This window comes from Neofelis nebulosa, chromosome 14, assembly GCF_028018385.1.
Source record: "Neofelis nebulosa isolate mNeoNeb1 chromosome 14, mNeoNeb1.pri, whole genome shotgun sequence".
Lineage (NCBI taxonomy): Eukaryota > Metazoa > Chordata > Mammalia > Carnivora > Felidae > Neofelis > Neofelis nebulosa.
Genome location: NC_080795.1, coordinates 17,132,667 through 17,159,467, shown reverse-complemented (window position 1 = coordinate 17,159,467; position 26,801 = coordinate 17,132,667). Strand labels below are relative to the sequence as shown.

At 38.5% G+C, this 26,801-nt stretch overlaps 1 protein-coding gene and 1 long non-coding RNA gene across 2 annotated transcripts in view; one reads left to right on the top strand and one right to left on the bottom strand.

The window, feature by feature from the left end:
* Positions 1-5,277: 5,277 nt before the first annotated feature.
* On the bottom strand, positions 5,278-15,371 carry LOC131494989 (uncharacterized). The gene is made up of 2 exons (XR_009253702.1): positions 15,224-15,371; positions 5,278-5,506 (listed from the first exon to the last, which is right to left on the bottom strand). It is a non-coding gene; the product is annotated as an uncharacterized LOC131494989 (long non-coding RNA).
* A 35-nt stretch (positions 15,372-15,406) lies between these two features.
* Positions 15,407-26,801, top strand: part of VCPIP1 (valosin containing protein interacting protein 1) — a 30,420-nt gene continuing 19,025 nt past the window's right edge. Inside the window, exon 1 of the mRNA XM_058699727.1 lies at positions 15,407-18,688. Coding sequence (XP_058555710.1) covers positions 15,976-18,688 — 2,713 coding nt within the window. The 5' untranslated portion in view covers positions 15,407-15,975. The remainder of the gene's footprint in view (positions 18,689-26,801) is intronic.

Here is a 26,801-nt window from a genome sequence, read left to right as displayed (position 1 = left end):
CCATTTCCCTGTGATGCTTTTTCTGTTCAGTCAGGGCCCTGATTTCCATCCCAGTTCTCTGCGGTGAAACACTAACAAGGGTGGGATTAGAGGTGGGATGAAGACAACTGACCAGGGTCTCACTCCTATGCCAGGGAGCGAAAGTTGGTGGAATACACACAAACATGTACAGATCCACAATCACAAGATTTTAGCAAATTTCTTTAAAAATTGAGAGCTCAAGGGGGTACCTGGGTGGCTCAGTTAAGCATCTTGATTTTGATTTTGACTCTTGATTTTGGCTGAGGTCATGACCTCATGATTTGTGAGTTCCAGCCCCATATCAGGCTCCATGCTGACATTGAGGAGCCTGCTTGGGATTCTCTCTCTCTCCCTCTCTCTGTGCCCCTCCCCCACTCATGCTCACTCTCTCTCTCAAAATAAATAAGTAAAAACAAAATTTTTAAACAAAAATTGAGAGTTCAAGCATACAAAATTTGAATAAGACAGTTAACAAATTTGAGCCAGTGGACTTCTATGATTATTTAAAAAATGTTAACACTATTTAGTGCTGATAATGTGTCAGGCACGATTGCAAGGGGTTTACAGCTATTGGCTCATTTAAAAAGTACATATTCTTTCTCAGGTTCTATGGAAAAGTTGTAAAAGTGATCATGTACTGATCACAAAGCAAGCCTCAACAAATAATGAAAATTCAAGATCTTTACATCTAATCATATGTAGTAAAAGCACAGAAACATGTAAGACAGCAGGTTCCCTGACAAGGGTAAGGAGAGGCAGAGAGGGAGAGAAGGGGATGGGTGAAGCAGGGAAATATTAGCTCTAATGTTTTATTTGAGACGAAGAAAGGAAAGAAGGAAGGAGGGAAAGAAGAAATGATTGAAGGAAGAGGAAGGGAAATTTCTCTTAAGTGGTCCAAAAATAATCTGCATATGTAATACAGAGAGACAAGGATATGCAAGTGTGGCAAAATATTGACATCTGATAAACGGTGAAAGGTGTGTGGGAACACTTTGTAGTATTTTTTCTATTTTTCTAAAAGTCTGAAATTAAGTTATAATTTCAAAGATTTTATAACAATTATAGTAATGTCAATTTATGGGTAAAGGAGTATCACATTATCTTTTTTTAAGTTTATTTATTCATTTTGAGAGTGAGAGAGAGCGAGAGAGCAAGTGGGGAGGGGCAGAGAGAGAAAGAGAATCCTAAGCAGGCTCCGCACTGTCAGCACAGAGTCCTACATGGGGCTCAAGCCCACGAAACCACGAGATCATGACCTGAGCCAAAACCAAGAGTTGGACATTTAACCAACTGAGCCACCCAGGCATCCCCATGGAAAGACATTTTGATTAAATGTGATAGATGTTAGAAAATATTAGGCAGAGGGATGAAGTGGTAAATTGTACTTTTATAGAATCACTCCACTTTGGTTATTCTATGGAGAATAGAAACTAGTGGGGTGCCCGGGTGGCTCAGTTGCTTGGGCGTCTGACTTCGGCTCAGGTCATGATCTCATGGTTCATAGGTTCAGGCCCCACATCAGGCTCTCTGCTACCAGCACAGAGCCTGCTTGGGATCCTGTCACCCTCTCTCTCTCTCTCAAAATAAATAAATAAACTTGAAAAAAAATAGAAAATAGAGAACTAAATAAAAGCAGGAAAACCAATTAGGAGGCTATTGCAGTATTCCAGATAACAAATAATAATAATGGTAATGTGGTGAGAGCATTTGGGATTTTTTTGTTTTTGTTTTTGTTTTTTTTTAGAGAGAGAGTGAGTGGGGAGGGACAGAGAGAGGGAGAGACAGAATCCCAAGAAGACTGTGCACGGTCAGCGCAGAGCCTGACTCAGGGCTTGAACTCACGAACCGTGAGTGACCTGAGCTGAAATCAAGAGTTGGAGGCGTAACCGACTGAGCCACCCAGGTGCCCCACATTATCTTTTTTTACCTTTTAAGTATTTAATAATTAAAAGAGAAAAAGAAAACAATTAAAATCAAGCATAGCAAATTGTCTGTAAGAGGAACCCCTGATGTCAGAAGAGACAAGTCTGTCGTTCCCCCACAGAACACTGCCTTTGAGTGACCTGAAATAAGGAGTTGTCAGGGGGCTCTGCGAGCAGAAGGGGCTGAGGGCTTGGTCCCCACTCTCCTCTGCAGCTGCTGGCCCTATGCAGGGAACGACCTGCCTGACTCTTCAGCCCTGGCTCCACATCCTGTTTATCTACATCTGGCAGTTTTTTTCTATGACAGGATAAATAGATTAATAAACATTAAGACACACCTAAACTTGTTGACCCATCATTCAATTTCTGTGCATGTATGCCAATGATGTTGTTACTATTTATAGGATGCTCACTGTAAACAAAGCACGGCCCTGGATATAGTAGAAAAGTATAAAAATAAATACAAGAAGTAGCCAAATGCTCACTCCAAACCCACAACGTGACAGAGAAAGGAAAGGCATGGGTGCCTACATGTGCCAGAGGTTATACCTTCATTTTTGCTGCCTCATTTAATTTCCATACCAATTCCGTGAAATAGATTTTATTATTCCTATTTTATGCATAAGAAAGTTGAGAGAAGTCATTAAATAGCCCAAATTACACAAGCACTAAGTAACAAAGTTTAGGCCTGTCCGATTCCAAAGTCCATGCTCTTTCCACATCACCATGTTTATAAAAGTCACAGAAACATACATACTGTAAAATTTCACTTACTCAACAGTCTTGGGGATGAGTCATGCTGGACGGATGAGTAAGTAAAAGGCCATTCTCTAGGCAACACTGTTCAAAGCCTTCTAAGGTTAGAGCAGAGAACACTGTAGAAGCCTCTGGGGAAGAGGATTTTCTTCCTTGCATTTCTTTTCTGTCTTGGGCTTCTGGCATTTGAAGCCCAGGACACCTGGTGTCTGACATGTAGCTCCTGCAGAAGATGCCCGAAAATTCTTTTTTCCTTTTTGCTCTCTCAAAGTACAAATGAGACAGACTGGCAATTCAGAAATAATTTTAGTATGTACAACAGGAGAACAAAACAAGAAATATTTACAGAAAATACAACTAGTGTAAAAACAGTTGAATTTCCAAAGCACAGTTTTCTGATACAGATTGGGTTGGGCACCCACTCAGTCCTGAAAATTACAACACTGTCCCTTGGTCCCGAAGGGTGGTGTGGCTCTACAGGTCTGTTTCTCATCTCCTTTCTCAGCGTTTTGCTATCTCCTGGTCAGGCACCTTTCAGTATTTATCTTGTCCTTAGTCCTAGAAATGGGTCTAATAATTCATTCTATTCCTTCCATATATAACCACCCTGAATTTTAAGTTCCTCACCTTTATAATAAAAGGGAATACAAATAAATATCTGAGATCAAATAGAGAGATCATGTAGGTATGTGGTACATAATGAGCACTCCTAAGTTATTTTTCTTCTCTTCCCCATCTCTGCACATGTGCATCATCATCATCATCCTGACAATAATAGCTGATGGTTGAGCATTTACTATGTCACAGGCACTGTTCTAAGCATTTTTCATGTCAATTAGTTTAATCCTCACCACAATCTTTTTTTTTTTTTTTTTTTTTTTAATCCTCACCACAATCTTATGAGGTAGCTACAATGACCACTTCATTTTAATGAAAACACTTTCATTGAAAAGCTGGGACTCAGTCTAACCAGTTGAGTTCCAGAACTAGTGCTTCTAACTACCGCACTACACCACACACACAAGGGACTCCTGTGTTGAAAGTTAGCCATATGGACCTTCAGATCCCTCCCCTCACTTTGCCTACAAGTTGATGCCAGAGCAAGAAGAAATAGAATACAGGGAACATAAAAAAGAGCCTACAAGTGTATCCACTCATATATAGTGATATAATTTACGATTAAAGGTGCAGCAACTTTATAATAAATATATAAATATAATGTTTGAATTCTTAGACCAGGCATTTAGGACTTCCAAAATCAACTTAAAAAACATGTGTAAAGGTAGATTCATTTGGGGAGAAACATTACCAAGCATAAGTAACTTTGGAAAGGAAGGAATTTCATGTAGGAGGAAGTTGTGTTTTTGTTTTTTTTTTTTAAGTTTTTATTTATTTATTTTGAGAGAGACAGAGAAAGAGTGAGTGGAGGAGGGGCAGAGAGAAAAGGAGAGAGAATCCCAAGCAGGCTCTGCCCTGTCAGCCCAGAGCCCAACACAGGGTTTGAATTCACAAACCATGAGATCATGACCCTACCCGAAATCAAGAGTCAAGCGTCCAACCGACTGAGTCATCTAGGCACGCCAGGCGGAAGTTTTCTGCTTGTTGTTTATTTTAATGTCAGTTAAACTACATTAAAACAATTGCTTATCAGTAAATAGTGAATATTTTCCCGTATCATTAGGATAGTGATTAAGAATAAGGGTTAAGAGCAGACATGGGTTGAATTCCAACAATACTTCACTAGCTGTTTGAGCTGTTTTCTCTTCTATGAATGGGAGTGATACCTATCACCTAGGGATATTGTGAGACTTAAGACAATACAATTAAGGTGACTGGTACAGTGCCAGATTTGTAACAAGTACTCAATAAGGTAGTTTTCTTTTTATAACATCACTATAATGGCTAATGAGTATTCCATCTTATGGCTGTGCCAGGGTCCATTTAACCAGTGCCACACTGTTAAAAATCTGGAACATCTTCAATACTATTAATAAACAACAGCAAAACTTTCCCATACATTTCTGGTTATTTCTTTAGGGTTAAATCTTACAAGTGATTTAGTCAATCAAAGAATATCCACATTTTAAACTTGTGACACACATTATCATATTATCAACCAGTATATAGTTTTACCAAGTTATTCAGAAATAATTTTAGTTCAGGGGCGCCTGGGTGGCTCAGTCGGTTAAGCGACCGACTTCAGCTCAGGTCACGATCTCGCGGTCCGTGAGTTCGAGCCCCGCGTCGGGCTCTGGGCTGATGGCTCAGAGCCTGGAGCCTGCTTCCGATTCTGTGTCTCCCTCTCTCTCTGCCCCTCCCTCGTTCATGCTCTGTCTCTCTCTCTCTCAAAAATAAATAAATGTTAAAAAAAAATTTTAAAGAAATAATTTTAGTTCAAATATATATTGAAGGGACTTAATCAACTCTTGCCAACAACAGACATTTAAAAGAAATATCCTAATTTTATGGGTCTCCCCAAATCTCATGTTGTTATTTATTAGATGTTTCAATTTCTTTTGTTAAATTATAAAGGTCCTAGGCTCCATAAATTAAAGTATGAGACTGGCAGAAAAATAACTGAGATAGGCAAACGTTTTAATGTAGCATGTTACAGATGGGGTATTTCAAGCCATTCATGAGGGGGTGAGTTTTTCCAATGGTTTTCAAAGTACACCCTTTGGGGAGGGTGGAAAAGGGGGTAAGTACTGCTGGCAAGTTGGAATAATTCTCATTCATTCCCATTTCAATCACATTGGTCTGTTTTACATATTGAACTTATTGGTAAATTGATCTGGAGGATTCTGGACCTGAAAACAAAACCAAAAACATATTTAATGCAAGGTTTTGGGACAACCGGTATTTTGCAATATAAAATAAGTAAATAAAATCATTTGAATCTTACCCTCACATCCTATGCAAAAATACATGTCAGCTGGATTAAAACACTAAATGGAAAACACCTCCATAATTACCAGAGAATATGGGAGAGCATTAACTCCTTTTTAAGCATACTGATGAAAGTGGAGGCCATAATGAGAGGCACTATTTCTCTGTGTTGGTTTTTCCTAAAAATATGTGCCTCTGACAGATTCAAATGTTTTTGTGGCTAACAAAGTACAGAAATGCTACATATCAATAATACTGCCAGGGTGGCTTAGGGTATTAACATCCCTGTTATCTCTATCAGCACACCCAGATTACCCCAAAATGTACACTGTAAACAAAATAATGTCCAAAATGAAAAATGTAATACATTCTAGTATCTTAAGCTGCTAGCAGACTCTTGCCATTAAACCCTTCCTCTCCCTAGACATTTTGGAGGCATCACTGCTTTTTCTCTGGAGTCACAGTGTCATCAGCATAGAAAGGCTCTGAAAGTCCTCAGTAGAAAAACTAACTTTATTTACTCATTGTTTACTAAACTTACTTCACTGTAGAACCCTCCCCTCAACATGATACCTATTAATATCCATAGAATTTGTGGACACACTTAGCAAATGCCAGGCTGAAAATTAATATATGAATGGGAAAATGCTAGGCAAGAGGGGTCATGAAAGACACTCTGTCCATTTATTGCTATTTTACCAATGTCCAAATTGAGGCACTCTCCAATATTGTGATCTGCTGACACCTAGTGCTGATGCTTTAATTTAGTACATGCATACATAATTTTCAATACTTTCCTGTCCACCTAAATAAAAACCCCTGCTTGCAGACTGCCTTGGATTTATATTCTCGTACATCATAATTATAACACACTTATATATTGGAATATTATGCAAGGATTTATGTAAATAATCTAAAGGACTAAGAAAGTATGTCACCTTGTATTTTTGCTCTTCTCTTACCCATTCACATATGTCTTATGAGACTATACATATAAAAAAATGTAATGCTTATTCTGACTCTTTATTTCATACCCACAAAAGGAACTGAATTAGACTGTGTTTAGGAGATAGAGCCAGAAAGTTCAGACAGAGAGATCAGGCCATTCCACAAAAACTCAAGATTGTTACCGGGATGAGGATAAAGTGTTTCTTTCAGTAAACCCTTCAACTTTACTTTCTTTTACCCCCAAAGTACCCTTTGAGTTCTAAGTAAAGGGAAAATAAAAGGAAGAAGGAAAAGTAATAAAACTGCAGTGATAAGTATTCTCCTGCTCCACAGACATTGGTTATTTGGTCCAGCCATTTAAAATTAATGTTAGTTTGAATTGCAAGCTGTTAGGCTTACGAAGATTAAGATGCAACTTCTGATCTATATTAAATGTGTCTCTGTATGTTTACTTTAATAATGTCAATGCAAATGACACCTGTTTGTACAAATACACTGTATTAATATCTTCCAGGTTTCCTGATGCTAGTTTGAGAAGATTAGATCACATATTTCAATAAAAATTCTAGTGCTACAAAATCCTGGAATGCCAATTTTGAGGATCACCTGATAACTGTAAAGTGGTCACTCATAAGATAGGGTTAGTATTTTTGAGTATTTGACATTCTTTTTTTTAAGTAAGCTCTATACCCAACAAGGGGTGTGAACTCAGGACCTCAAGATCAAGAGTCACATGCTCTACCAGCTGAGCCAATCAGGCATCCCCCCTTTAATATGACATCTTAGTTAAGTAGTATCAAATCTGAGTATTGCTGGAAACCATAAAGCAATTCCTTACTGTGAGAGGGGCGCCTGGGTGGCTCAATTGGTTGGGTGTCCGACTTTGGCTTAGGTCAAGATCTCGCAGTCCATGGGGTTGAGCTCCATGTCATGGAGCTGTTAGCTCAGAGCCTGGAGAGCTGTTAGTCTGAGCTGTTAGCTCAGAGCCTGGAGCCTGCTTCAGATTGTCTCCCTCTCTCTCTGCCCCTCCCCCACTCTCACTCTGTCTCTCTCTCTCTCAAAAATAAAATAAAAACATAAAAAAAATTCCTTACAGTGTATTTACTAGTTCACTTATAACTACTAAGTTCAGAATATATGAGAGTGTGTGTGTTTGTGTGTGCACACATGCATGCATGCTTTGTGCAATTTCTGTTTCTAACTGAATGTAGCACTGGCAGTGAAAGGCCTAGTTTTTTTGAGTTTGGCAAGTCTAGGCTACTGTGTGACATGTGATGACCTAACTCTATCAAAATTACCGTGAAATCTTTATCTATACATTTTGTCATGATGTTCTTTGGTTTTTACCTGATACAAACAAAATCCTAAACTCTACGTGAATTCAGGCATTCAAAACTTCATGTTTTAAGGTGCTCATTTAGGAAATCATAAATACTGTTTTAGATTAGTATCAAAATTACAACACAAAAATTTTAAAAAGTTTTTAGAGAATTTGTGGATTTTCAATGAATGCATGCTTCGATCTCAGGCTGAGAAACACTATCATAGATGACAGCCATTCATTCATTCAACAATATTTATTGAGGCTACTGTGTGCCTGGCACAGGGAATCTAACAATCAACAAACTGCCTGCCCTTATGAACAGCCTTACAGTCTAATGGGGAAGAAGGACAATAGACAAGTAATTATATAATTTCAGATAGTGATAAGTGCTATAAAGTGAGCAGGATAAGGAAATGGAGAGTGAAAAGGACAGAGGTTGGCAGGAATGGCATCTTGCTGGAGCTGACATTTGAGCAGACACCTAAAATGATTACCTGGGAAAAATTTTCCAATCAGACGAAGAGCAAGTGCAAAGGCCCTGAGACAGGAATGTATTGGAGTGTTTGAGGACTAACAAGGTGGTCAGTGTGCCAAAGCATCCAGCCAAGGAAATGTCTGAAGTAGCCAGGCGCCAGATCACAAAGGGTCCTATGATGTTGTAGTAATGACTTTGGTGGTTCCTAAGGAAAAAATGGGATTGCAGAAGGCATGCTTTAGATAGACTAGAGGTGGAACTTCTGTCCCTGGAACTCAGCCCTTTTTTTTTCTTTTACTTTTTAAAATCAACTTTATTGAGGTATAATTTACACATACAAATGCACCCTTTTTAAGAATTCAGTTGGATGAGTTTTGGCAAATGTATATACCCATATCCTCATCACCATAATCAAAATAAAGAATATTTCCATCATCCTAAAAAAGCTCCCTTGTTCCCTTTTTCAGTCTGCATCCCTTGACCCAGCACCAGAACCAGGAACTCCCTGGAATCTGGGGAATCATTATTTTTAATGAAGACTTAGAGCTGTAAGGACCTAGATCTGTGCTGACAATTGACAGCCACTGGCCACATGTGGCTACTTAAATTTAATTAAAATTAAATAAAGTTAACAATTCAGTTTCTGGGCGCCTGGGTGGCTCAGTCATTAAGCATCTGACTTCAGCTCAGGTCATCATCTCATGGTTCGTGAGCACAAGCCCCACATCTGGTGAGCATGTGCCCACGCTGCAGGTGAGCTTGAGCCCTACTTTGGGTGAGCCCAAGTTCTCTCTCTCTCTCTCTCTCTCTCTCTCTCTCTCTCTCCCCCCCCCCCCCCCGGGATTTTCTCTTTCTCTGCCCCTTGCTCACTTGTGCACGCTCTCTCTCTCAAAAACAAAACAAAACAACAACAACAACAAAAACCCAATTCAGTTCCCAAGTTGTACTAGCCACATTTCAAGGGCTATGCTAGTGGCTGCCATATTGGACAGGACAGGCATAGGACTTTTCCATCACTGCAGATAGTTCTATTTGGCAACGCACAGTTGTTACCCAGGTGGAATTTGACCTTTGCCACATGAAAGTAGGCTAAGCAGCCTGAAAACTGAGTAAACATACAAGTCACATTACCTAGTTTTATGTTACTATCTGTGTTTAATACCTTTATCACCAAATAATTTTAAAAGCCCATGTATGGGCCAGAGTGTTGAAGGAGGAGTGTTCACTGGGATGGCATGATAACAACAGTAATTACGGGGTTGTTTACTACATAGAAATTCTTCCTCCTTTATAAGTTTAAAGGATGTCCTATTTTTTTTTTTACGTTTATTTATTTATTTTGAGAGAGAGAGAGCAAGCGAGGTAGGGCAGAGAGAGAGGGGAGAGAAAGAATCTAAACCAGGCTCTGAGCCATCACCACAGATCCATGGGCTCAGATCATGGCCCGAGCTGAAACCAAGCGTCAGACACTTAACCGACTGAGCTACCCAGGCACCCCAGGATCCTATTTTTATTAAGGGAAAGGGTGATTTCTTTTATAACTCATAAGGCACCATTTTAAGTAAAATTAAATCTTAAAATCATGGTCTTACTAAATTACATATTTTTTTTTCTTTTTTGAAAGGGGGGGGTTCAAAGCAAATATGCTGAAATATTAACATATGTTCAACCTGGTAGTCGGTGCATGAGTATTTTTATATAATGTTTCTGTACACTTAAAATGTTTGAAATATTTTAAAAGAAAAAAATGTAGGCTTTCATTTTAAATGTTGGACAAGAATATTTAATGTTATCAAAATTGTTCATGATTTAACAATTCAGGTTAAAAGTAGTTTAGCACACTAGTACAACATAATGGTCAGTATGACAGAAGACTCATTATAGTAAACATAATGATTAAGCATACAGGCTCTGGAGCCAGACTGCTTGGGTTTTAATCCTAAGTATGCCACTTACTAGCAATGAAACACTGAACAAATTAAATAACCCCTCTGTGCCTCAGTCCTCATCTGTAAAATAAAAATAATAATAATAGTACCTGACTCAAAAAATATTATAAGGATTAAATAAATATATGTAAAGACCATGGCACATAATAGATTCCTAATTAGTGTTAATTTAATAGCTACTATTATGGTGATGATAATGATGATACAATTTTGGTTTCCTAATACTTTTAGAAAAAAGGAAATTGAACAGTCCATTAAAAATGGTAATTGTAACCTTCTAATTGATAAGACTAATTTTAATTTTTTTACTTATTTTCTGAACATTCTATGTAAATTCCTGTTGTACTTAAAACAACAGAAACCAAAGTCTGGGTTTTAAGTCCTTCCCCAGATATGACCCACAGTCTGATAAACACTAATTTCCCATGTGTGATCCTTGGACCAGCAGTATCAGCAATACCAAAGAACTTGGTAGAAATGCAAATTCTCAGGCTCCATCCCAAATGCACTCATTCTGGGGTGGAGCCCAGCAACCCACTGTTACATTCGATTCTGATGATCACTAAAGTTTGAAAACTATGGTGCTAAGGCATAACCTATAACTCTACTTGACCTCTTTCACCTTTAAATAATAAGAAATACTGCCAATCATTCTTCTTCAAATACTCTCTGCAACTCTTGTTCACAAAGTCCTTCTTCCACCCTTTGAAATACCTTTCATGAGCCTTTTGAGAATATCTCCTCTCTGTCGCCAGTTACTGCCTGACACAGAAAACGCAAATGCTTTCTGGAGCCAAGCAGGTAATATGTCTCAAGGGACCTGGTATATGACCTTAGAGAGAGAACTGCTGGCCACTGCACAAAGATGTTCACATTAAAAAAAAAAAAAAAAAAAAAAGTTAAACTGCTGCTGGCCAAACAAAAACACATGTAAGCCAAGTTTGGCCACTGGCCACCAGTTTGCACTCACTTCTTGGCTAATTCTCTCTCAAATCACTAAGCAGCTGTGATGTAGTGGAAAGAGTGAGTACTAAACATGGAAGAAAACCTTGATTTGAAGCCCAGCTCTGCTACTTGCTAGCTGGGTGGTAATAATGATGATGATAATGTTAACCTTCCAGAGTTAAACCTATCTCACAGGACTGTTTTAAAGACTAGGGGCGCCTGGGTGGCTTGGTCGGTTAAGCGTCCGACTTCGGCTCAGGTCATGATCTCACGGTCCGTGAGTTCGAGCCCCGCGTCGGGCTCTGTGCTGACAGCTCAGAGCCTGGAGCCTGTTTCAGATTCTGTGTCTCCCTTTCTCTGTGACCCTCCCCCATTCATGCTCTGTCTCTCTCTGTCTCAAAAATAAATAAACGTTAAAAAAAAATTAAAAAAAAAAAAAGACTAAGATAATATTCTGAAAAACACTCCCCCTACAACAAGCCCTCAATTTTTCATAGCATTTGTGATATTTATTTTCTTATACTGTTTTGATTGATTACATACTTTATTCTACCTATATTTAGGAACAATTTAGTTTAGCCTATTTCTACTATTAGACTTGGAGTTCCTCGGCATCAGGGATGGCATTCTGCATCCTTTCAAGTTCTCACGATACCTACTTCAGTAATTAAGTCCCTCACATATCCACCCTCAGCTTCAACAAAAGCTGATGACTCAAAGTCTGATTATCTGGAGTAGAGATCTGGAGGAACACAGTCAACTCTTAGTACAGGTGTATATTTCATATAAGAAAGTATGTGGCTGACTTATAACAATCCCCAAAGTTATGATTCCCTTCCTTTTCCGATATAAAAGAAAAACAATAATGGTTATGCTCTTGTTAAGTGGATGCCTCTTGCTTTTACATTTACTAGGTTTATTAAAAGCAATATAGGAATTTTAGGGGCGCCTGGGTGGCTCAGTTGGTTAAGTGTCCAACGTTGGCTCAGGTCACGATCTCACGGTTTGTGAGTTCAAGCCCCGCATCAGGCTCTCTTGTCAGTGCAGGGCCCACTTTGAATCCTGTCTTCCTCTCTCTCCACCTCTCCTTCTCAAAAATAAATACACATTGAAAAAAAAAAAAAAGCAAGACAGGAATTTTAGAAGTGCCATACTAGAAATTTATGGGGAAAAAGAGGGTTTCAGTTTTAACTGCATTTTGTCAATTCAGATAGAGGTGATGCTGGGGTAATGGTGATAGAAGAGGTATATATCAGAGCAGCTAACATTAGGGGCTCAGCTCATTTTCCCATAGGGAATACTGAGATGAGAATAAGAACTATTAGTGGGGCTCCTGGGTGGCTCAGTCGGTTAAGCATCTGACTTTGGCTCAGGTCATGATCTCACGGTGTATGAGTTTGAGCCCTGCATCAGGCTCTCTGCTGTCTGCTTCAGATTTTGTCTCCCTCTCCCTCTGCCCCTCCCCTGCCACATTCTCTCTCTATCAAAAATAAATAAACTTTAAAAAAAGAAAAACTATTAGAAATCTCATCAAGATCTTTTAAAAGTTATTAGGCAATTAAGATCATGGATTTGGGGAAGAAGAGGAAGGAAGCATGTATATCTCACATAAGCAAGTTAGAAGCTTTCTGCACTCCTATGGCCTTATAAGAAACAGCATGTCATATTTTGTCCTAACAAAACGTTCTTACTTTACAGGTACCCATGCCTTCTAAATGCCTGTAAAAAAATAATACACATATTGAACGTGGCATGGTTAATGCCCCTTTGTTAGCCTTCTTACTTTCTGAACTTTGCATCTACAGACTCATTAAGTGACTTGAAGGTTAAATGACCCAATTTAATTCTAGAATTGATCGAAAACTTAACTCCTTTCCCTCCTCCTATGAACTGTGCTTTATATCAGGGTATTTTATTTTTTTTCCTTTGAAAAGTATCAGTCTTAAAATTAGAACTATAGTAACAAATGGGTTTAAATGTCAGATTTAGTTTTGGAGGAGTATTTCTAACTAATCAAAGTTCCACATGGGGAAATGAACATTGGATGAGTCAAATGGATTGTGCTTGACAAACCAGCAAAAGGCTACCCATTTTTTCAGTAAGGTGGGAAGTGGTTATTTTGTCAAGTGTGATTTAGAATGACATATTCAAATGCGATTTAAAAAATCTATTTCACTATTCATATGTATTATCAGTAAAGAAAATTTAGCTTGGTGATGTCAAAACATAAAAGTGCATGCCCATGTGCACACTGCTGTCATTTTTCATGTGTTTTGAGGCTTCCATAATTCAATTCTTTGGATTCTGTATGATGAAAATAAAATTTCACTGAAGGTGTAACTTCTCAGTAACAGTAGACAACAATTTCCACCTACTAGGCATATTCAATTTCTCAACTTAAAAACACTCAATTAAAAACCAGTTCCAAGACCATGTATGTAGTTACCACCAAATTATTGTCAGAATAGAAATAAACAACTTTTCCTGCATGAATTAAGAAAAACTTTATTTAAAAAAATTATTTTTTCAATGTTTATTTAATTTTGAGAGACAGAGAGTGACAGAGTGTGAGTAGGGAAAGGGCAGAGAGAGAGGGAGACACAGAATATCTTGTATTACGGTAACATCATTTGTGCCGTGGGCCAGGAGAATTGGATAAGAGAATAACGTTTAAATAATTTCTCTTTCAAACATGTCATTTCTTTTGAAGAAAACTGTAGACAATAATTAAGGTGGAAGTCAGTACTAATACCTTTTAGGAGTGTCTCACAGATGGTTCATTTCAAAGCATCAAATTCTATTTACCCAAAAAACCTAGTAAGGTAAACAATTCCCTTGGCAGCTACAGAAGACTCAAATGGCCTCATGGACTGCACTGATGTATCTATTTTGTCCCAAACGTTTCAGAAATTTTGAGATAGTTCACTTATCTAAGGTTTCAGAAAGCAAGAATTTCCAGAATAAGTGAAAGGGGCTCACTGTACAATAATAATTAAAACAATACTAGCTTTCAATTAACATATCAATGTGTTGTGCATGAAGAGGCAATTTCCAAGCACACAATAAAATAAAGCTCTGTTGCCTCCTTAAGGGTAAACATCCTTATCACTCCTTCCCCCTAAGAGATCCAGAGACCTAACAAAAGGTGTGAACTTAACAGCTCTTTTCTTTTGTAGAAAATAGTATAAAAAACACTCTCTGGGTCTGAGATACACTGGTGGTTTGACCTTGGACAAGTCACTTAATTCCTAGTCTGTTTCCATAACTGTAAATGGAGTCGACAATACCTGGTATCGTATTACAGGATTGGTGCCAGAATGAAATGATATATGTGAACGTATTATGTAAACTATAAAGCAACAGTAACCGGAAGTTAGTTATTATTTTATGTAATACTGGCCTAAACTTTCCTGCTATGTCCCGTCTGCAATATGGGTACATATCTAGATCTGAATGCCTAACCGTCGCTTGCTGGCTGTGTGAACCTAAGGAAGTCACTTCCTTTTGGGCATGTTTTCTAACAAGGTTTTTATGAAGAGCAAATGATAATGTGTACGTAAAGATTGAGGCAGAAATATATTAAGAACTTAATAAATGATAGCTATTATTAGTTTTGAAGAGAGGATCGTAAGTAAATTATATCTAGTTAAAAGCCTTTGCATGTATATACAACTCTACACGCATCCAAAGTACTGTTATTTGTACTGTAAACTGCAAAGACGTACAGGGAACTAGGAAACAAATGGCGCCTCAGTGACCCTCAATACAGAAGGGGAATAGGGCAGAGAAGGGGACTTAGGCGCCTCAGTAGCTTGGAATAGCGGTAGGAATGAGAGGAGAAGTATGGCAGAAAAAAAGACCTTAAGAAATACTCCGAGAATCAATTCATTGTTTACCCCCCGCCCCCTCCCTTCTCTCTTACGACCTCCGGCCTAGATTAGGCCATTTCATTCAACTTCCCAGCCCGCTATGCCGCTGGACATTTTATTTACTGTACCTTCTTCACTGAGAGCCTTTCAATTCCCCTCCCCTTCTATGAGTCGTGAACTTCAGACCCTCGGCTTCCGACACCCATTCCCTTTAATTCTGTTTTTTACCAAGCTTCCCTGTATCCTTCTCTCCGCCTAAGGGGGATGTGAGGCTGAACGCACCGCAGGGCATCCTAGGAAATGTGGTCTCTCATTCTCTTTTGCTTGAGCCCCAGAGTGAGGAAGACGACAAAGAAGATCCAGTTAAAACTACAACTCCCGGCAAGCAACACGAATGACGATCTCCTTTCTGCCCCCCCTTCCTATTGCCTTCCTCTTCCTCCTCTCCGCGGGTGCTGAACCGCATGGCCTCACGGTATTGTAGTTCTTTGCGGATCCAAAATCCTAGCATTCAATGGCCCGGAGAGAGGCTGCAAGACTCTAATTCCCAGAGGGCAGAGCGGTAGCTGCGCCTGCGCACTCCCAGTGAGGGCGTGTATGTCTGTGTGTCTGAGGGAGAGAGAGAGCGAGAGTGAGTGAGTGTGAGTGCTGGGTAGGGTGGTGGCCGTTACGTTCGGGGCAACGGCTACGGCAGTGGAGAAGTAAGAAGAGAAACAACGTCCGGCGCTTCCGCCTTCGCTTAGGAGGAGGAGGAGCTGGTAGGGAAAGGAAAGTGATTCGTCCTGGGCCTGGACTAGACAGAGTCGGGCCGGTGGGTGTCTGGGCTATGAGCCTTTGAGGGTCGCTTGGGACGCGGAGCGAGACACGAGAGCCGAGAGGTATGTCTCAGCCGCCGCCGCCGCCTCCGCTGCCGCCGCCGCCTCCTCCCCCTGAGGCTCCGCAGACTCCGCCGTCCCTGGCGGCGGCGGCGGCGGCGGCTCCTCCGGGGGGGCTCTCGAAACGGAGAGACCGGAGAATCCTCTCTGGGAGCTGCCCGGATCCGAAGTGCCAGGCGCGTCTGTTCTTCCCGGCCTCCGGTTCTGTCAGCATCGAGTGTACCGAGTGCGGACAGCGGCACGAGCAGCAACAGCTGCTGGGGGTGGAGGAGGTGACCGACCCGGACGTAGTGCTACACAACCTGCTGCGGAACGCGCTGCTCGGGGTGACAGGGGCACCCAAGAAGAACACGGAACTGGTAAAGGTGATGGGCCTTTCTAACTACCACTGCAAATTGTTGTCGCCCATATTAGCTCGCTATGGAATGGATAAACAGACAGGCAGGGCTAAGCTTCTCCGGGACATGAACCAGGGCGAACTGTTCGATTGCGCTTTGCTAGGTGACCGCGCCTTCCTCATCGAACCAGAGCATGTTAACACAGTGGGCTATGGCAAGGACCGCTCCGGAAGCCTCCTGTATTTGCATGACACACTTGAGGACATCAAGCGGGCCAATAAAAGCCAGGAATGCCTCATTCCAGTTCATGTGGACGGGGATGGACACTGCTTGGTGCATGCTGTGTCCCGTGCTCTAGTAGGCCGGGAGCTCTTCTGGCATGCCTTGAGAGAGAATCTTAAACAGCACTTTCAGCAGCACCTGGCCCAGTATCAAGCCCTGTTCCATGACTTCATTGATGCCGCTGAATGGGAGGATATTATCAATGAGTGTGACCCTCTGTTTGTACCACCTGAGGGTGTTCCCTTGGGCCTGAGGAACATCCACATATTTGGCCTTGCCAATGTATTACATCGCCCTATTATTCTGCTAGATTCTCTCAGTGGCATGAGAAGCTCTGGTGATTATTCAGCCACCTTTCTGCCTGGGCTCATCCCTGCAGAGAAGTGCACAGGGAGAGATGGTCATTTGAACAAACCAATCTGTATTGCATGGAGTAGCTCTGGTAGAAACCATTATATCCCCTTGGTAGGCATAAAAGGGGCTGCTTTGCCCAAATTGCCTATGAATTTGTTGCCTAAAGCATGGGGTGTGCCTCAGGACCTTATTAAAAAGTACATTAAACTTGAGGAGGATGGTGGTTGTGTTATTGGAGGAGACAGAAGTTTGCAGGATAAATACTTACTGAGGCTTGTGGCTGCTATGGAAGAAGTCTTTATGGACAAACACGGTATCCATCCAAGTTTGGTTGCTGATGTCCATCAGTATTTCTACAGGAGGACTGGGGTGATAGGAGTTCAGCCTGAAGAAGTTACAGCAGCTGCTAAAAAAGCAGTAATGGATAATCGCCTTCACAAATGTTTGCTCTGTGGTGCCCTTTCTGAACTTCATGTTCCTCCAGAGTGGTTGGCTCCAGGAGGGAAACTGTATAACCTGGCAAAAAGTACTCATGGACAGCTGAGGCCTGACAAAAATTATAGCTTTCCCTTGAACAATTTAGTTTGCTCATATGATTCAGTGAAAGATGTTCTGGTACCAGACTATGGATTGAGTAACCTGACAGCCTGTAATTGGTGCCATGGCACATCTGTGCGAAGGGTCAGAGGAGATGGGTCTATTGTGTATTTGGATGGGGACAGAACTAATTCTAGGTCCACTGGTGGCAAATGTGGTTGTGGATTCAAACATTTTTGGGATGGTAAAGAGTATGACAATCTACCAGAAGCTTTTCCTATTACTTTGGAATGGGGTGGAAGAGTGGTCAGAGAAACAGTATATTGGTTCCAGTATGAAAGTGATTCATCTTTGAATAGTAATGTTTATGATGTTGCAATGAAACTTGTTACCAAGCACTTCCCAGGTGAATTTGGGAGTGAAATCCTAGTTCAGAAAGTTGTCCATACTATACTGCATCAGACTGCCAAAAAGAATCCCGATGATTATACTCCTGTAAATATAGATGGTGCTCACGCCCAAAGAGTTGGAGATGTACAAGGACAAGAGTCAGAGTCTCAGCTCCCAACTAAAATTATTCTTACTGGACAGAAAACAAAAACTTTGCACAAGGAGGAGTTAAACATGAGTAAAACTGAAAGAACTATTCAACAGAATATTACGGAACAGGCTGCTGTAATGCAGAAACGGAAAACAGAGAAGTTAAAACAAGAACAAAAAGGGCAACCCAGGACTGTTTCTCCTAGTACCATTCGTGATGGTCCGTCCTCTGCACCTGCTACCCCTACCAAGGCTCCATATTCACCAACAACTTCAAAGGAAAAGAAGATCCGAATAACAACTAATGATGGACGACAGTCCATGGTTACACTTAAATCTTCAACAACCTTTTTTGAACTTCAGGAAAGCATAGCCAGAGAATTTAACATTCCTCCATATTTACAGTGTATTCGATATGGCTTTCCTCCTAAAGAGTTAATGCCACCCCAGGCAGGAATGGAAAAGGAGCCGGTTCCTTTACAGCATGGTGACAGAATTACAATAGAGATTCTAAAAAGTAAAGCGGAAGGTGGTCAGTCTGCTGCAGCACACTCTGCCCACACTGTGAAACAAGAAGAGATTGCTGTTACTGGTAAACTATCCAAGGAACCTCAGGAGCAAGCTGACAAAGAAATGTACTCCTTGTGTCTTTTAGCAACATTAATGGGTAAGATCATTTTAACTCAGATGGTATTTCTTAATTGTGAATATTTTTCTGTTGTCTTCATGAAAAACAATCTGTGATCATTATAAAAACGATTTGATTATATAAATATTTTAGGAAGAGATTATTTTCTTCCTCCTAAATAGATGGATGTTAGCATGATTCTCCATTGAGTAAACATTAGGACAACTAAGAAAGTGAAAGTAGTCCATTAACTGTAACCAGATTATTTAAATATAACTTATTCTCATATTTTTTTAATAGCTTATAATGTATCTATTTAAAGTCTTTTAAAATATTTTCCCCCCAGGGCTGTATTGAGCCTGGTCACTTTGTCCCTTTTCATTTATTTTAAAATTTTCTTTTCCTGCATGTCATGTGATTTCAGGACTTCCTGTTTGATGAATTGCAGTTTCTGGTGTTTATATTCTCACTGCACTCCCACCTAATAGTCTCTGTCCTCCATTTCCTGTTCTTCCTTTCCTAGTTCATCACATTTTTATTTGTACATAAGGATTTGTGTTTAAGTAATTTCCTTGCTCAGTGACTCTTTGCTTTCAAACATATTGTACTATTATCACTCATGAGAAATACAAGAAACAGAGGTGGATGTTAATGTGTTTCTTAAGAAGCATTTCTTTTTAATAATTCAGCATAAATTAAAAATATCAACCAAATATGTAAACTAAAGCTTTAGATGATTTGGGATATGATCCAATGGTGCACTTTTTACATTATTTTTATTTGCTTACTCTTTGTTTTTAAATCACTGTTAATATGCTTTACTAAGGCTGAAAGTAGAGTTAAAATTTATATTACATATTAGAAGAGCCTTATTTTTGCTGAGATTAGAGTTTTTAACTAGAAAAGTGATATGGGTTTTGATTCTGTTTTCTAAGAGTACTAAGTATCAGTGAGTTGGGCTTTGACCTACCAAAATAAAGATTATTCCTGGCTTGTTAAATTTGGGGGCCTAGAAGTTAATAGGAGATCTAAAAGCCCTGTACACATTAATAACTTGATATTGATATTGTAGATTTTATTTTGGCAGACATAGCCATCAAATCGGGGGATATGTCAAGAAATGTACTAGGCACTTTGTGTATTTCTATCTCTTAGAGTTTTTAGTTTCTTAGAGACTGCATGAAATATAGGAAAGATTGTGTGATCTTTGGAGTCAGAAAGACCTAGAATTTGAATCTTGGCTCCACTACTTATTAGTGATTCAGGCAAGCTGCTTAACTCCCCGATACTTCAGTTGCCTCTTTACAAAATGCCTTTTGTGGTTGATACACAGGGCAACAGTAAAATCCTCCTAGAACTGTGAAAATCAAATAACATCAGCAAAGAATGGATAAAATTAGATACATGCAGAAGGTAGTTTAAAAACTGGCAATCTCCCAGGTCAAAAACAGGAAAAGAAAAGGTCTTCCTCAGTAGAAGATGAACTCTTGAGGATGTGGCTCATTTCTTATCTAACCTTGGATGCTCAGTACCTAGTATAGTGCCCAGCAGGTTGTAGGCACTCTGAATGTTTTTGATTGGATTAAATAGATGACATTAACATGTCTAAAGAAAGGCTATGTCAGCAGAAATGGAATGGATGGTCAGCATTGAACATTGAAAAAGAGTTGAAAAGCAGAATTTGGCACTGTTTATACACTACTGTACAAAGGGAAAAGATACATCATCTGGGGTTCATGAAAATTCTGGTAACTAGAAAGATAATCTCTAGGGGCTGGAATATTTGATCAGTCCTCACCATGGCCTGGCTGAAAGAACTGTATCCGTTTAGGGATTCTGTATTCATCAAGTATTCTGATCATTCATTTAACTTCCTAAGTAGTGATGTACAGGTGAGAGCATACCTGTAGTCTTCACTTAGAAGACTGTGTTCTCCATTGTAGATAAATAAATTGGCAAGGGTGAGATTATGATCAGTACTGTAAAAGTCTGATTAGCATAATAATATATTTTATAATGCAAATTAGTAAAATGTAGTTCTGGTTTATAATTGGTCACTTTTTGAGTTTAGTTTGAGGTTTCTCAACCTGAATATCTCAGTACTAGACTGTTGACTGCAATGAGTTCAGTAAGGTAGTGTCTTCTTGTTATGATCCCTTTCCTCTTTACCTCCAACATTTATGTTGCTTCCCTTCTCAATACACAAATCTCTTTAAATCTTCTATTCCCAACATAAAATTTGAGCATAAAAAGAGTGTTTTGCTAATTTCATAGTGTAGCACTTGAGAGACTTTCTGCTGTAGTGTACTAAGACACTGCGTGGCCTGTATTAGTCCCTGTATTAAACATTAGTTTTTTTACCTCTAATTTTCTTATAACTGTATTTGAATTATGCAGAAGACATTCTTAATAAAAACTGATGTGTTGGTAAAAATGTCAGTTTGGGGATAGTTATATATACACACAACCTTATGTAAAGAGTGCTGGAGAACTATTGATGTTTACTTTGGAGAGGACTGGAAAATGGAAAATGACAGGGCTTATTTATAAAATTGCAAATTTCAAAATGCAGAAATTACTTTGTGAATTACCAGATGTGAACTGAGCTGTTATGAAAATAGTTCATCAAGCATTATGCTGTTTGAATTGTTGGCTTCTTCTCATTTAGGTGTAGGCTTAAATACCACCTTAGAGAGGCTTTCTCCTGACTACCTTTTCTAAGGGTTTGAGAGACCTTTGCTAACCACTCTAAGTAGGCCCCCTCTCTCATGGTACCCAGTTCATTTCTCTTATAGCACCTATTACAGGTTTCCATTATCTTATTTGTTGGTTTACTTATTCATTTGCTTACCCCACCGTATTTATTATAAACTACTCAAAGGCAGAGATAGTAGTCTATACATGAATTTATACTGTCATACTTTGAAGATTAAGTTAAACATTGATTCTCTTCCTTTCTGTGCTTAGCTACTTTGATATTTTTTATTTTCCTTCATATTTTTCAGTTATAAGATAATATTTTTAAAAATTCAAAGAATTTAAGTGTGTGTAAAGTAAAATATGATAGTTGCCTGTAACATTTTTACTCCCCAGAGACTGTGTGTGTGTGTGTGTGTGTGTGTGTGATAAATACATTATTTAATGCTAATGATGCTGCTAAAAGTTGTATGGGCTGGATATACTTTAGGGATTCAGTATAAGGAGAAAAACAGGCATCCCTTTCTTAGAAATGGTTTTGACTACTGATAAAGTAGATACATTTTTAGATGGGAGGATCTGCAAGAAGGGTGGAGTGATGGCAATGGTTCTTTCAGCTAATGAATACCCTTAGGAGTATTTCTAGTAGAAACAGTCCCATGTTCCTAGTTTAAATTTACATTTTGGCCAGTTTATTTTATGGTCATAGATATTGGAGTTCAGAGTTAATGTTTAGTACCTTTGGGCATCTTTAAAAATATAAAGGGGGGGCATTTAAAAATATATTTCATTTCATTACTCAGCCATAAAAAAAGAACGAGATCTTGCCATTTGCAACAATATGGATGGACCTAGAGGGTATTATGCTAAGTAAAATAAGACAGAGTAAGACAAATACCATATGATTTTACATGTATGCGGAATCTAAAAAACAAAACAAAAAAGCAAAAACAGACCCATAAATACAGAAAACAAACTGATGGTCGTGGGGATGGGAGGTGGGCCAAATGGGTGAAGGGGCATGGGAGGTACAGTCTTCCAGTTGCAGAATGAAAAAGTCATGGGGATGAAAGTTAAAGCCTAGGGACTATAGTCAGCGGTATTGTAATAGTGTATGGTGGTAGCTACACTTATGGTGAGTGTAGCATAACCTATAGAGTTGTCAAATCACCGTGTTATACACCTGAAACTAATGTAACATTGTGTGTCAATTATGCCTCAATAAAAACACATAAATAAATTTAATATAGGTGTTAGATTTTAAAATTTGCTCACTTTATAAATTGCAAAGTAGAAACTTCAAATTGCCTTTTTAAAAATCTAGTTAGAAAATTAGAATGACGGGGGTGCCTGTGTGGCTCAGTCTGTTGAGCGTCTGACTCTTTATTTCAACTCAGGTCATGATCCTGGGGTTGTAGGATTGAACCCCACATTGTTTAGTGTGGAGCCTGCTTGGGGTTCTCTCTCTCTGTCCCTCTGCCCCTCCTCCCCAAATAAAAAAAAGATTGGAATGATGAGCTTAAAGCCCACTTTTAACCCCATGATTTTATTAGTAGTAAAAGTTAGAAAAATGAAAATTTTAAAAATGTTTCATTTTAACATGCTTTTTAAAAATTAAATATTGCTTCTTAAAGAGGAAAAAATCAGATAAACCAAAAGAAAAACCATCTGTAATATCACTGCCATATATAACTTAGATAGGAGAACTGAAGATTTTTAGGAGGAAGGATTTGAGGAAGACAAAGTTTGGACAGAGATTATTGATGGTGATACAGACTTTTTTCTACATTTATACATACACACAATATGTTGAATATAAATATTTTACTGTTCACTGTGGAGAAACAAATGAATTATAAAGTAAAATTGGGGCACCTGGGTGGCTCAGTTGGTTAAGCATCCGGCTCTTTGGACTTCAGCTAAAGTCATGATCTCACAGTTTGTGAGTTCGAGCCCCACATTGGGCTCTGCACTGACAGCATGGAGCCTGCTTGGGATTCTCTCTCTGTCCCTCTTTCTCTGCCCCTCCCTTGCTTGTGTGCTCTGTTTCTCTTTCTCTCAAAATAAATACATTTAAAAAAAAAATTTAATAAAATAAAAGTAAAATTAATTGAGGACTAACAAGAATATGAATTAATACAATATTTGTTCAATGTTTTACCAAGCTTTTCCTATTCTCCAAGAGTTTGCTTTCTAATGAAATGGTAGAAAAATAATTCTTTCCCTTTTTTGTAAGATTACTCTTAGTAACTTTCAAATAGACAATACAGTATTAACTATAGTCACCATGCTGTACTTTACATTCCCATGACTTATTTATTTGATAACTGGAAGTTTATACCTAAAAGTCTTTTCCTTTGTTTTTGCTGTGATTTTTTTTTATTAGATTCATTAAGAGGTATAGATGGTTCCACTAGTTATATTTTATCGGTATTGACACTGAGGAACAGTTATCATGGTGCTGCTTCAGTTAAATTTTTCTGAACTTATTTGAGGCACTGTTAAAAGGAAAAACGTCATTTATACTGTTCATTCATGTACATTCATTCAATGAATGTTAAGAATGATACTGTCTACCTAGCACTGTGCCAGGCCCTGGAAATAGAAAGTCAGATAGACCAGTGACCTTTTCCTGACTTTGAAAGGCTAGTTTAGAAGGGGAAACAGAAAAATACACTAAATTACCCTGTAGTGTGATGAGGGCTGTGGTACTCATATGCATAGGAGTAGCAAGGAAGGTACCTACCTATCCACCACTCTGAAGAATGCTAGAGAAAGTGACACCTAAATTGAGTTTTAAAGAATATATAGCAATTATTGGCCATTGGGAACCAGAGAGCATTTTGGTGGTGTTGCTTTGTAAAACTCAAGTTAGAGTATGATGTGAGATGTGGGATAGGAGAGAATGCAAGGATTACTCTTATCTGCCATGAAAAAGGAGCTTGGACTTCACCTTATGTTTTTTGGGGAACCATTAAAGGTGCAACTCTGAAGGTATTATGGAGGAGGGATTTGAGAACAAGATTGGAGGGAAAACCAGTTAAGGAGATGGTGGCAGTAATTCGAATAGGAGACAGGCCTGAACCAGGGCAACTGTAGAATTGATGGAGACAAATGCAGTGGAGAGCCATATGATGCTAATGGGGCTCTTGTGCAGAATGTCACAATCCATTTTTCCTGACCTCTAATTTATTTTTTTGGTTCTATTGCCAACAAATGGAAGTATCTGTATACCAAAGGAAATAATTTGCCTACTTTTTCCTCCTAACCAGCTGTTGATGCCATGGATTTCTGTAAGAAAAGACTGCGGATAGTTCTGTCAAATTTGTAGTAACACAATTTGACCTCTGGTAGAGGTTTAATATCAATGGAAAGGGTAGGTCTAAGCTTTGGAATGATACACAGGATTCAAATCCTGGCTCTGCCACTTACTAGCTGTTTGATCTTGGGAGAATTGCTTAAATTCTGAGCTTGTTTCTTGTTCTGTAAAATAGGACTTAGTTGTGATGAGAAAATGAAACTGTAAAGTTCCAGCTCAAAGCTGGGTAGATAATAGAGGTTTTGATTTATTTATCCTTCCCTTAAGCAACAGAGCATGCATACTCAGTGGGGCCACATATTGCTCTCAAAGGGGGTGAATTTGGTTCTTGGGAGATGGAGAGAGTAAAAAAAAAACTTTAATGAATAAAATTCTGATGTAGTACATAGACAAACAGTATATCTGTATATCTGTAGTATTCAAATGTAATGAAGGAGGCAGCATAGGAATATAGTGTCTTAAAAGGGTCCTTAGGAACAATTTAAAAAAAGAAGGATCCTTAGAGGGACAGAATGAAAACAAGATTAATAACCACGACAATAGAGTTCTAATTGGTTAGAGTTCTGGAATAGTTAAGGAATAGGAATAGTTAAGTTATGTAAAGCACTAAGAAATGTCATTTTTTTTTTTTTTTACTAGTATTTAGTGGTGGTCAATTCTGAAGATTTCCCTAATTTGAGAACTGTTCAGACTTTTACCAAAAAAACTTAAGTGCTACCATTATAATTTTTTATGTTTTCCAAATAAATTGTATTCTGATATTTTATAAAATAGTACAAAGTAATATTGATAAGTAAATGAAAGGTTATCATAGAAATAATTCATCCAAATGAAGTCTAATGATAAATTCAGCAACCAGAACTTCTACTAGAAGTTATTAACATTCTGTATTTGGGGATTTTATTAATATTAAAATTTTAAATTTGTATGCCCACCCTTAAATTTAGCCATTTTCTGGTAATACTGTATCATTAATGAATGAAGTGTTTGTGTGTAAGTAAATGTTCTATTCAACTGAAACTTTAAGTGCCTGACCTTTTAAAATTTGCATACTTTAAACTGATGTACTGAATAACTTTTGCCAACTGCCATGCAAATTCCTATTCTTGTTTATAAATGTGGGAAGGGGTTAGAGCTCTGAGAGATTGCATGTACATAGTGATTAAGCCTCATCATCAGTAACCTCCATTCAAAACTCAGACACAGTATAATTTTCTAGTAGGAAAAATAAAAACCTTTCTTTGTTAAGATTAACTTAAAAAATTCTGATCGTACATGTACATTATCAGATGAGAAAATAGTGAAAGTATAAGGAAACAAAAACAACCATTCCTGTAGTTACCAGAAGTAACTATTACGTTCTTTCCATTCTTTATTACCTTTTTGAACAGTGATTATCATTCTTAACTTTTTATTTGAAACTTCTTATTGAATAGTCACTGTCAAAGGATGTTCTTGAAAAAATATTTTTGTGAAATGGTGATTTGCTTGGGGACATTTTGTGGACTTCTAAAGGTTATTCTAAATCTCTTCAACAAGTCATTTCCCCTCTAAATTTCTATTTAAAAAAGTCAACTTTGGAACAACACAATACAACATCAATTACTTATCTTCAGTCTACCTATAGACTTTTCTCCCTAGCCTCTTCCATCTATTTTTGTTTAGTTTTAACATAAATATAGAATGTTCTGTATTCTACTTGTTAAAAATAAATATCTTCCTATCACTCTCTCTGTTGGTTTAGTTCAGTGTTGAGAAATACTTTCCTTTGAGTTGGATTGAGTCTTCAGGTATATTTTGTTTCATATGCCCAGTATTGACTCATGCAATTTTAAAGACATTTTTGAATTAGTTTCTACATTTAAAAATAGGGAGAATTCACATGAAAAACCTAGCTTTCTGGCTTCTAAAAAGCCAGATGGTCTTAAAACATTGGGCTTACACTCTGCTATGATAGCACTTGGCAGTCAGTGGCTGCCACCTTTAGATAGGTCATGGGTTTTCTAGTTTACCGCAGTCCCATCACTCCATATCATCTCCTTATGTTATACCAAGCTGCATCACTTATTTAGGAGATCTACCTTGCAATCTCTGTTCAAGGTTAATCATTAAGCAACCCTGGGTGGAATTCTTTTG